The sequence below is a fragment of the Myotis daubentonii genome, chromosome 17 (genome assembly GCF_963259705.1).
Source record: "Myotis daubentonii chromosome 17, mMyoDau2.1, whole genome shotgun sequence".
Lineage (NCBI taxonomy): Eukaryota > Metazoa > Chordata > Mammalia > Chiroptera > Vespertilionidae > Myotis > Myotis daubentonii.
In genome coordinates, this window is record NC_081856.1 from 29,543,731 (window position 1) to 29,556,288 (window position 12,558).

At 39.1% G+C, this 12,558-nt stretch overlaps 1 protein-coding gene across 8 annotated transcripts in view; it reads left to right on the forward strand.

Annotated features, from left to right (window-relative positions):
* The window catches only part of ENPP2 (ectonucleotide pyrophosphatase/phosphodiesterase 2), a 105,851-nt gene that overhangs the window by 48,308 nt on the left and 44,985 nt on the right, over window positions 1-12,558 (forward strand). For all 8 annotated transcript variants that reach the window (XM_059671824.1, XM_059671821.1, XM_059671825.1 and 5 more), the window contains exons 9-10: window positions 5,841-5,896; window positions 11,748-11,813. In XM_059671824.1, the coding sequence (XP_059527807.1) occupies window positions 5,841-5,896; window positions 11,748-11,813 (122 nt within the window). The remainder of the gene's footprint in view (window positions 1-5,840; window positions 5,897-11,747; window positions 11,814-12,558) is intronic.

The window sequence follows — 12,558 nt, forward strand, 5'->3', positions numbered from 1 at the left end:
AAACACAACCTGGTACACATAGTCAATCAGAAACCTGTGGGAGAAGAATGGCAAACGGTTCCATCTCATGTCAACTGTGACTGGGGGCTGTGTCTCCCTGGGGCACTGGTTAGGAAAGAGGGCTGGCAGACCTCTGTGGGGTCACCATGGCAAGAAGAGTGGACAGGGGCTGCACACATCCGTGTGTTTACCATCCTGAAATGATCTCATACCTGGAAATGTTTGCTGCTATCTGTGGGCTAAATACAGAATATGAAGTAAGAAAAAAAAATGGTATTGCTCTATGAGAAAAGGTCATGGTGAAAAAATATTCATATCGCATAATAAGTCAGCATACAAGGCTAAATGTGGACTTTTCATTAAAAAAATAAACATTGGGAGACTTCCTGTATGTCTGTAGAAGTGTTTCTTTATAGTAGAAGGCCTGATTCTGCTGTCTTTATTCAGGCTGGGCTCCCAGAAGTCTATGATGACCTAGGTTGTGAACATTGTGAAATTTGTTTACGGGGTGGATTTCACACACAGTTTATGATAGAGGAACAGTGTATGTGTAAATAAAATGATTGAAATTAGAACTCCATCAAGCTGTTGCTCGTTGGTCTTTTGCATTAATTTTGTCATGGAAGCAGACTTGCCTGGAACCACAAAGGATATAGAGATAAATAGTAATTTTATCAAATTGGATCGCTTTACACCAAATGTTGACATTAGGTTTCCTCTGGGTCGACATGACTCAGAAGATGAGTCCACACATTCATTAACTTCTGCAGAAACGGAGCAGAGGGATCGCTGTTAACCGGCCCAGTGAAGTGAAGCCTCTGTCTCGACTGTTTGCCTGTTTCCTTAATGACGCTCGAAGTTGACACATTTGACCAAGTTTAGTCCTCTCCTAATGCTGACCAAGATTTGTGGTGAAACTGATTTTGCTTCTATCTTCTTGAACAAGACGCCACCAAGAATTCCAAGGAACATAGTAGCTGTAATTTAAAAACATATTTTATTAAAATTTGGCCTATAGGAAAAACATGGGCAGAAACTATAAAAAACTACAGGATAAGAGTATAAGATACTATAAATAGTATAAGAAGAGTTACGCCTTAATAAATATTTCTTAAACATTTATATCCTCCTCAAAGAGGCTTGTACATTTCATAAAACACCAGTAAAAAAAAATAATTGGTATAGAGAGAATATTTATAAAAATATAATTAAAATATTTATAAAAAATAAAAATCTTAGATAATTAAGTTAAGCTCAAATTATTTTTATGGAGTGATGAAACCAGGAAAGTCATTTGGCTAAATAATATAGAGGTCAGATTAAATGGTGAATAAGAATCACTCTTAACCTAGTTTAAAATTTAATAGATGGGATGAGGCGTTTGTACAATGTCTATTTGAAAATTTGAATAGAAACAAGCTTAGGCTCCATTAGGCTCCCCAAAATAATTTCTATAATTTAATTTCATCTTTTTAAAAATCTTGATATAGCCACTTCAGCAAAAGTTGAGTCTGCTTTTAATTTGTCAATCTTTAGAATGCACTGTTAAAAGTTGTCACTCACTCTATGATCCTACATTTCCCATACATATTTTAATGGAATTTCTTTTGTTGTTTTAAGATTTATTTACTTTTTTTCTCATTACAAATTCGTTACTCTTAATGGATTTTTTTTTTTAAGTGTGTTTGTTTCTTTGAAAAATCTCTCTGCTGTAATCCTGCAATTTCTCATACTGAGATATCTCAGTAGGCAATTCCCTGTTCAGTTTAAATCTGGACCTGAGCAAGGTGGGGAAGGAATGAGAATCCAAGGGGCCCGCTACATGTGGGGACCTGAGAAACAAGTCCACCACCCCACCAGATGTGCAGTCTTTTAAAGCCCTAATTTCTGGAGGAAGGCCTTTCTAAGAGGAGCGGATACATTATCATCACTTCTCCAGTTGCTAGGCCCACTGCCGTTTTCTGCCAGGATTGTGATATAAGGAGCTGGTCTTGAGGCCTCCCTCCACAGTTACTGTAATATAAAAATGCAGGAAAGATGGTGAGTTAAAGAAAGAGACAGCAATGAGAAGAATGACATTGGAATAGAGTGAACTTTGCAGTTAAAGGGATTGGCTTTTTATGTCTCTTTCATTATCCTGCTCGTGGGAGGCTTTGCTTTCTTTTCAGGAAAATTGTATCTTTTCTTTATTCTGTTGTTTCTTTCCCATATACTGTTAGAAATCTGTATTTCTTTCTTTTGACTATATCTGCACATGCTTAGGATGGACTCTGCTCACCTGACCCCTTGCTATAGGCTCTAATTTATCTTTCAAATTGCAGTTGAACTATCTGCCCCCAGGTAGCCCTTGCTAAGCTCCCCCATCCCCAGCTAAGCTCAGGGACCCTCCTTTGGGTTTTCCTATGATTTCTATCATAAATTTGACCATATCATTTTGAAATGATTCACGTGTCTGCTTCAGGGCCTTGATTTCTTTATTTTATTATTCCCAGGACCTAACCCACAGCCTGACACATGTAGATGTCCCACTACTGCGTTTTGGATAGATATGTTGTTCTGCACGCCCATTTGCCTGTACTTCCCTTCCTCTTCTTCATCACTCACCTTCTTTGACCCTAACCACCTGGAAAGAGCCACACTGGTCCATAGTCTCTTCTCCTGGATCATCCCACAGACTTCACATCCTTAGTTTGTTCTGACTCTAATCTCAATGATTGGTTTACTCCTGCTGGTACTGGACCCTCACCCTTCCTTCAGGTCTCCCTGAATTCAACACATCCCACGTTCGTGCCTTTGAATGCAAAGGAGTCATTTATCTGCAAAGAACTGCTTAGAACGACTACAACAGTGGTTCATGGTTTTGAAAAATGTGTTTTGCTTATTTTCTTTTTCAAAACTCCTCGCCTTCTCCCTCAGCTGCATCCTTTACTTAATTTGAGAAAGTGTTCGATTTCACATTTAAATCCTTCTGTTTGCAGTGGGAAAGCTCCCCCCCCCCCCCCCCCGCAATGATAACATATCAAGAGGGTACAATATTATTCCCACTTGTCTCTTTTTCAAACTCTAATGTCTAGGACACAAATGTTGAAAACTGTCTCTTGATAAAGCAGGGAAATGGAAGAAATATTGGGATTAAAGGCAGGTGTATCTAAACCCAGTGTCTTCTCAGCTATTTTTTTTTTTTTAGCTGTGTTGTTTTACCAACCTCTGAGGAAATTTACATTGCATTTATATTACGGGAAATCATAATCCCACTTCTCTGAATTAACAAGGAACTAGGAATTTGTCTCATTTCTCTCTTTTATGGCCCTATGGGCTCTACTTCACTTTTCTTCTTTTGGGCCGATGATTTAGTGCCTTTTTTTCTCTGTAATTACTAGATTTAACTTTAAATACATATGACCTGCAAAGGAACTTTTCTGGCTGCTTATGACCTGCCATAACTTAAGCACTCTCCATGTTTCAGTCTGGTGCCATTGGCCAACCTTACAGGTCGGCTTCATTACTGCTGGCATTTGTTTGAGATTTTTAAATGTGTTTGTAAAATTTTAAGTATTTGCTCTTATTTGTTCTCTTTTTGCATTTTTCTAACCATGCTGCCAATTTCCTTTTAGAAAAATTCTCCCAAAAAGCAGGGAGAAATATTTTGCTTCTTCTTCTTCTTTTTTTTTTTTTTTGAGAAGAAATAAACATTTGAACTTGACATTGTCTTCATCATGCACATTTCTCTTTATACGATTGGTTACCTTTTTCCCCCGATTACAAAGATGTTACTTGTCACTGTAAGAATTTGGGAAAGTTCAGAAAAGTACAAAGAACAAACGATCTTGGTTTTGCCATCGGGATACGTTTAGCACCCCCTCTTGTGTCTTCTCTCCCAGTGCTCTCTCCTTGCACCCCGTCGAAGCCCGCTTCTGATGATCTTGTCCCTTGAGTGCTACTGGCTGAAAGTTATTTATAGGGCTTCCTGTTGCCAAGATAATGCCAACATCAGCATGTGTTCCACAATACCAACATTTGAAAGTGCAGGGTCATCATTTGACAATATTGCATTAAAAAAAAAATCCATTAGAAAACCCCATATCGATCTTACATTTCATATCTGCCAAATATTGCCTAGTACAGCTTTCTTGAAAATAGCAAGCCACTCAATTTTCGAGAAAGTTGTTTGGAAATGAATACTCTAAGCTGTGTCCCTGAAATTAAAGGAAGTATGCAAACAGATCACTTAATGTGAGAGAATGGTCTCTTCAGGATCTGGTGTGGTGTTGAGGACCTGTGGGGTGCTCAGCACTTAGTTTGAGTGCATCTACTTGCTCACGGAGGTGCTGGAACATGAATGAATGAATGAAAGTCCAGGGCACCTGGGCATGCCAGAGTTTGTACATAAGGTGGAAATATACTGTGGACCAAACCCTGGAACACTGTTTGGAACGTTCTGAGATCCTTATCTCTCAGATCCATCCCCACGGGACCCCACCTCTGCCAGGCTGAGGACATCCGGGATCTGACAGGGTGCCTATGCTCTCCTGCCCCATCCCTTGCTTGCCAGCTGCAACAGCTGCAATTTGGGGGGCTGAGGATTTTCATGCCCCCCACCTCCGCCCTGACCCCCTAAGGAGCTGGGAATCTGCAGTACTCTCCCAGGCCAGCCATCTCAAACCATGGCCTTTTGAAATCATGGCCGAGCTCCTCTCTGCCTTACATCTCCCAATTACCGCTTTGATCACAAAAACCAAAGGTTTTCGCTGGGGTCAGTAAAACACCCTCAAAGTCTGGATGCAATGAAACCAGAAAAGGGAGTGGCTGCGATTCCTAGACCATTTTTTACTTCGGTCTTATAATAAACAAGCCACTCTTCTCCTTCCTGTTTGCTTCCTAAAGTGAGTGGGTTTCTTCTCACAGACTGCTCTTCAATGGAACACATCCTAAACTGTTTTTAACGTTTCTGGAATAACTGTATTATATTGCTTTCCATTATTGCATAATGCCAAGACACTGTTTTAAGGTCTTTAAATGTATTGTCCTTACAGCTTAGAATAAGCCTATGTGCTAGGGAGTATTACCTATATTTTAAAGGAAACTGAAGTTCAGGGAGCTTAAGTAACTTGCTGGAGGACTGCAGGCTGGTAAATGACAGGGACAAGGCTTAACATCCAGCCACCTAGCTACAGAGCTCAGGCTCTTAACGGCCCTATCTTCTGCCTGACAACCGCATGGGCTGGAAAGAGTATTTTAAAAAACTTTATGAAATGCTTGGTTCGCCTAACTTATTCCAGGAACTTATTCCTAAAATTCCATTTCCTAACAGGCTAAGTAAAAGATACAAAGGAAAATCCAGAATAAAAAATAATAACCTTTCTCTTTCTTTTCATTCACTTAGTTTAAAGCAAAATGAGACAAAGCTAGGTTTCGAGATCCTGACATCTGTGTGCCAAATTGGGATTCTCCCTCTGTAGGCTTTCAATAGTAAAGGAAACATATGGTCCACTCCTGGGTCCTTTGATGATTAGAGTTCTGCCACATACGTGCGATGTTCAGAACAATGATCAGACGAGAAAGGTACAGAACAGACTTTTGAGATGAAATAAGAGTTTTTAAAAATGCCACTAGAACCAGGGCAAAGCTTTTGAAAGCTGTTGCAGTGAACAGATCAAATAACATTTATGGAAATAATGATTCTGATTTCCAGATGTGAAAAAAAAAATCATTGCAAATAATGTGAAATTTATGGTGTGGGTAAAGTATCAGATAGCTGATCTAATATGCTTTAAAACTTTTTTTTTCTTCCTTGACCAAAGCTCAGAACATGTTATAAGACTCTTATTTTTCCTCATTAGCTATGGATCACAGCCACCAAGCAAGGGGTGAAAGCTGGGACATTCTTCTGGTCTGTGTAAGTTACCTTTATTTTGTCAATGTTTGTAAAATTACAGTGATGACTGTGTTTGTGAAACATTGATTCAATTTTATTTCATTTCAGTTAAATGGAAAAGTGCTTGAACTTACGAATATTTTCTGATTCAAAATAGCCTTCCAGTTATTTTTTCCAGAGATCATCTCTCTGTCCCCCCTTCCATCTCCTCCTCCCACCCTCTCTTCCTCTTCTATCTCTCTTTTATCCCATCTTTTCTTAATCAAATGTAAGGAAGATTTTCTCTTCCTCTTCTAGTCATTCCTTAAATTTCTCTGTCCCCTTTCATAGGTTTTTGATAACTTGCCACCCAAGGAATGTGTATTTGTCTTTGTTTATTGCCGTGGTTTGTATTATCATTTTCTATAAATACTAGAGTCCCGGTGCACGGATTCTTGCACCAGTGGGGTCCCTCAGCCTGGCCTGTGCCCTGTCACAATCTGGGACCCCTCAGGGGATATTGGATTGCCAGTTTCGGCTCAGTCCCCGCAGGCCAGGCCGAGGGACCCCACCGGTACATGAATCCGTGCACCGGGCCTCTAGTATGTATATAAGATCTTTGGTTAATCTCTTCCCGCCCTCCCTACTTCCCGCTTCCCTCTGAGATTCATCAGTCTGTTCCATGTTTCCATGCCAGTGCATTGAGCTTCTTCCCCCTGGTGGTCAGTGTGCATCATAGCTATCGGTCGAATGGTTGAACGGTCACATGGGCTTTTATATATATAGATATTCTAACCTTCTATATTTATTTTGACTCACAACTTTAAAAATGTAGTGTGGGCTCAGGCTGATATAGTGGTCTAGACAGTGGATATTCCAGACAGGAGGCAGGGAAAGCCTCTATTTTCACCCCATTTTCCTAGTGAACCCCAGGATTTCCCTAAGTAGGAAAATGGGACCACTTACCCCCTCCCCCAGGTGATGGGGAGATTAGTAGTTAATGTTCATAAAGTAGAAGAAACTTACCTAATAAAAGTGCCAACATGTTGATTATTTTTAAGCTCTTGGTAAGAAAAGGAATCTGTTTTGACTTTCATGGGGATTTTGTTCCTCCTGAGATGTTCTTTCCATCTTTTTTTAAAAAAAAACACCTAAAGCTGTTTCCATGTTTGCCCCATATTCCTTAACAAAAATCTGACTATTCTATAATAGTAGTGTGCTGACAGCAATCACAGGTTTAAATTAATCCAGAGTGGTACTGTCTATATTCTCCAAATTCAGGAATAAAAGTAGCTTTTTCAGATTTGAATGGTTAAGTTGTAATTGGGTTTGGTGATTTGAAGTGAAGACAGAGGACTCCTTTAAAAGTCTTTTTTAAAAAGAGGTTTTCTGAGTTGTGAAATACACATGGGCACGTCAGACACTTTACGTAAATGGCATGTTGATCTACTAGCTTAATCCTATGCATTACTTTTTCTATGACCCTTGACTGCCATAGATACTTATAGAAGTGATTTTTTCTGTTGGACAACATATTTGTCTGGCAAAATGGAGAGGAGCCAACAATGTAATTAATACTTAGTCCCTGACCTTACCCCCTCAAACTGCTGTAAAGCTTTATTGAAAAGGCCCAGTGTTCTGGTTTTGAATGGCCATTTTCTCCACCCATTTCCAACCACTTATAAGAAGGTGGCTTTTGAGTGCTCCAAAGATGTCTGTGGTTTTGTTTTGCTTCTCAGGCCATTCTTCTTGTATCTATATCTTAAAAATGATTTGGATTCATTTTTTGCTTTCTATTTAAAATATCTTTTTGTAACTTAAAAAAACATGATCATATTTCCAGTTATTTAATGAAATATGTGTAAAGGCACTACACATAGTGCCTTTAGAAAAAATTTTAATTTAAAACCAGGTTCAAGCCATAGACTTAGAAGGCCATCTTTTTAACATGATTCTGTGCTGCAACCTAGATAATTCTTGCCTTTTAAGTGATAGTATTTCATTTCAAAATCATCCTCAGCCGATGCTGTTACATTTTATAGAAATGTCAATTCATGTCCAAGGCCAGTAATTTCTTTTGTATATGAGTGTTTAGATTGATTGTAATCACAGCTCCGCCACTTAATAGATTGTTGACCTTGAACAAGGGATGTAATCTCTCACTAAACCCATGTCCTCCTCTTTGAATGGGAATGGTAGTGCCTTCATCATAGGGTATTGTGAAAATAGAATGAGTTAACTTATTTAAGTGCTTAGTAGGATAGTTAGCACATAGAGAACAACCAATAAATGCTATTTTTCTTTTTTACATTATCTCTTTTAACATGACCAGAAAATGGCTATGTATGTCCTAAGGTAATTTGTTTTCCTTTATCACTAAATACCTTATCTAGTCCTTCATTTTGCATTCTTTTTTTTTCTGACCATGTCCAATGTACAAGGTCTTATGACAAATTCTGTATCAATCAGTGATGATCACGATGGCAGCATGAACCCTATTTTCATTTCTGTGTGGACATACGTTCTTCCTTTGTCAGATATGTTTATGTTGACTCTGAATTGTATTTTAAACACTAATGGGTAAGGGCCATGTTGTGTTGGTCTGTGGTTATTTCATAAAGATAATCTAGAACTCCTAGGAAATTTAGACACCACTTTGTCCAATACCTCACTTTTTGAGATTGGAATACTAAGGCATAGAGAGGTAAAATGTTGTGCTCAAGGTCATACTTAGAATGAATACTCAGGCCTCCAATGTTGTCATCTTATACTCTTAACACACGCACACACTCAGTCCCGCTCAGGAAATCATAATGACCTGCTTATCTTTCCAAGCACAGAATGGTAACTCCTCTGTTTTTTTGTTTTGTTTTGTTTTTTTTGGGTTGTTTGTTTTTTTTTGTTTTTGTTTTTTTTTTGGTAGGAGTATCTTTTATCTTTAATTTTATTCCCACAAATGCCTTGAACATAATAAGCTTTTAACAAATATTTTCTGAATGAGTACATCATCTCTTAGGACCTGTGAATCCAGTACATATTTGTAAAAGGTAACATTTTTCTAGACTCTTTCTATGTGCCAGGCACTATTCTAAATGCTTTATATACATTATGTCTTTTAATCCCTACAACAGTCTGGTAATATTACCATCATTTTATAGAGGCACAGAAGGGTTAGGTAACTTGCCAGTCTCATCACCATCACATGTGGAGTCAGGATTCAAACCCAGACGTTCTGGCCTCTGAGTTGATGTTTTATGCCCTGCCCCCTACTGTTCAAGCACCCTGTCCAATGAAAGCCTTAAAGCAGTGGTTCTCAACCTTCTGGCCCTTTAAATACAGTTCCTCATGTTGTGACCCAACCATAAAATTATTTTTGTTGCTACTTCATAACTGTAATGTTGCTACTGTTTTGAATTGTAATGTAAATATCTGATATACGGTCTTAGGCGACCCCTGTGAAAGGGTCGTTCGACTGCCAAAGGGGTCGCGACCCACAGGTTGAGAACTGCTGTGTAAGAGCATTCTGAACTGGACACAATTCTTACAGCTTGTATTTTTCCACTAGCATCAAATGAGTTCATCAAAGTCCATTTTTATGACTTAACGCCGATTATATAATATAAAGCAGCTTGTATGTAGGTAGTGAAGTAAGATAAGATGAAAAGGCATTTGCTTTTTTTTTTTTTAATTAGGAAAGAATTCAAAATACGTAATTCTTTTGTTCAGGGGATTTCTAAGGCTGACAAATTAAATCTCTTATGCGATTAACCTAACTTTGCTATGCCTATTTCTAATTCAATTATAAGATATAATAAACGAGGTCACATTTATTCAATTGGAATTTGCTTGAATGAGGACTTATTTTATGGTAAACATGATTTTCTGAGTAGGATGGTTTACACCAGTGGTTCTCAACCTTCTGGCCCTTTAAATACAGTTCCTCATGTTGTGACCCAACCATAAAATTATTTTCATTGCTACTTCATAACTGTAATATTGCTACTGTTATGAATCGTAATGTAAATATCTGATATGCAGGATGGTCTTAGGCGACCCCTGTGAAAGGGTCGTTCAACCCCCAAAGGGGTTGCGACCCACAGGTTGAGAACCGCTGGTTTAGACAGAGAGAGACCCCTGAGAAGTGAAAATCCCTAGTCTATCAGAGAAGGCTGGAGCGGGTGGGGGTGAGGATGGGGGAGGCTGCTTGTTTAGAGATCCAGCCAACTCCAGACTTCTACCATGGTTCTGAAAAATTTGTCTTTCTCCATGCTCTCTCATGCTCACATCCACAATGGCTCACCCAACATTCCAGGATACATTTTAAATAGTTTTTAAGAAAGGTTTTAGGTTCACAGCAAAATTGAGCAGTTGGTACAGAGATTTCCTATATACCCTCTGCCCCCACTCATGCATAGTCTTTCCCATTATCAACATCCTTCACCAGAGTGGTACATTTATCATGAGTGATGAGTCTGCATTGACACATCATTATCACCCAGAGACTGCAATTTACACTATGGCTCACTCTTGGCCACAGTGATTTTTACTAACCACAGTTAAACTTGAGCTTTAGTTTGAATTCATCATAAACATGCTCTGATGCCCAGTGTTGGATGGCGGAGCAGAAAAGCATGCTGTGCTCCTTGCTAGGAAAGAATAAGCACATTTCCCTATGAATAAAGACATCACTCAGCTTGTGAGCATCTGAAGGACACTCCCGCAAGGATGCATTGCTGTCATGTTAGCCAAGAGCTCTTTAGGCGAGTGCCAGATTTAGGGTAATTACATTTCAACAGAAGAATGAGACTTAAAACACAAAAGTCATTGTGGATGAAGATTATACCCTTTTTGTCAGGCTCATAATTATATGTGCCCATTCCTGATAGATTTTTATAGAGCCCGAAGAGAATTTCAAGAATGCCTTTCTAAACCCCTTATTTGTGGAGGGGGAACGTAAAGATTCAGATTAAATCATGTTTCCAAAGGCATATATGTGTGTGTGTGTGTGTGTGTGTGTGTGTGTGTGTGTGTGTGTGTTTAGAGATAATACGATAACTAATTCTGATCATTAATAAAAATAAGGCTTCTTTTTATACCTACGAGGGGCTAGAAACTGTACATGCCCTTTGCCTATCTTGTCTCATTTCATCTTTACAGCCAGCTAGTGCAGGGTGTTTTGCTATTATCTTTATTTTACTGATAAGTAAACTGAGGCCAAAAGAGGTCAAAGAGGCTTAGAAGTCAAGAAAAGTCACACCACCTTCCAGAAGCAGATTGGACCTGGCCTGGTAGCTCAGTTGATTAGAGCTCATCCCGATATCCCAAGGTTGTGCTTTTGATCCCCTGTCAGTGCACATATAAGAATCAACCAATGAATGCATAAATAAGTGGAACCACAAATTGATGTTTCTCTCTCTCTCCAAAATCAATTAAAAAAAAAAAAAAGGCAGCTTGAGGATGTAAATCCTGGTCCCTCTGTGGCCACAGCTAACAGCTTTACCCACTAAATGGCAAAGATTCTGAGCCCGGGGTCCTTTCTGCCTGCAGCCTAGTCTCTGATCAGCAAGGCAGGTTCCTCATTTGATTGTGAATCAGTTTCCAGTCTCCTTTGTGGTTGAGCAATGTAATATGTTGCAAGTGGAAATGGAAGTTCTAACACTGATTTGAATGAGGCTCTTTTACGACAACGAAGTGAAAACAGATGGTGGTAATTAGAGAGCACATGGCCTGGGTGCAAGATCAAGTGCTCAACAGGCTGGAGCTTGTAGACACGCAATCTCCCATCATGCTTTGCTTGTTATTACCCTACAAAACTCCCATTATGCTTTCTTGATAATACCCTACAAAACTCCCACGTGTTCTCCCATCATGCTTTGCTTGTTTTACTCTCCAGGGTCATCCCTCACGAGCGGAGAATATTAACCATACTGCAGTGGCTCACCCTGCCAGACAACGAAAGGTATCTGTTTCCCTCTTACTGATTTTTCTTTCCCTTTCCTCCGTATATTTTAATCTTAGGTTAGAATTGGGTAAAAACAAAACAAAACAAAACAGGCTGTGGAATAGAAGCACAACCAAGGTTTGGTATTATTAAGTTTTGTGGTTCTTAGCCTTAAGCCTTACTTCCCTAAGAAGATACAATAGACTAGGTTATTGGGGAGCATTTAATTACATGGATTACTACATCTATTAATCCTGGCCTCTACCACATATTTTAAGGGAGTTCCTGGCTTGGATAAATGAACCAACTGCATTCCAAGGACTGGGGAAGCAGTAAGACTGACTTTTCCCTTTAATGGAGCTGCTGATTGCATGGCCCCTGCGAATTGTCACTGGGCTGTATTATCTTGAGGATCAAAGACCTGAGTGTGTGTTCAGATTTTCCTCTGTGACTTTTTTTTTGTGTGTGAATTTTGATCCCTGATGGTGGTACCAGGCAGTTACTGCCTTCAGGAATCAAAGGGATGGTGATGTTTTCTTATGTTCCTCTTTCATTATGGTGGTGGTGGTGGTGGTGGTGGTGTGTATTGGAGGTGTTGTGAGTGGTGGATGTGGAAGCAATAGAAAGCAAAACAAAACAAAAAACAAGAATGTGATGTTTTCCATGGTAAGATTAATAGTTGTTGGGAGATTAACCTGATATGAGAGGATTTAAAAAAAAATGTGTAAGGATGTTGGATATTCTTTGTTATATGTGGTTTGGG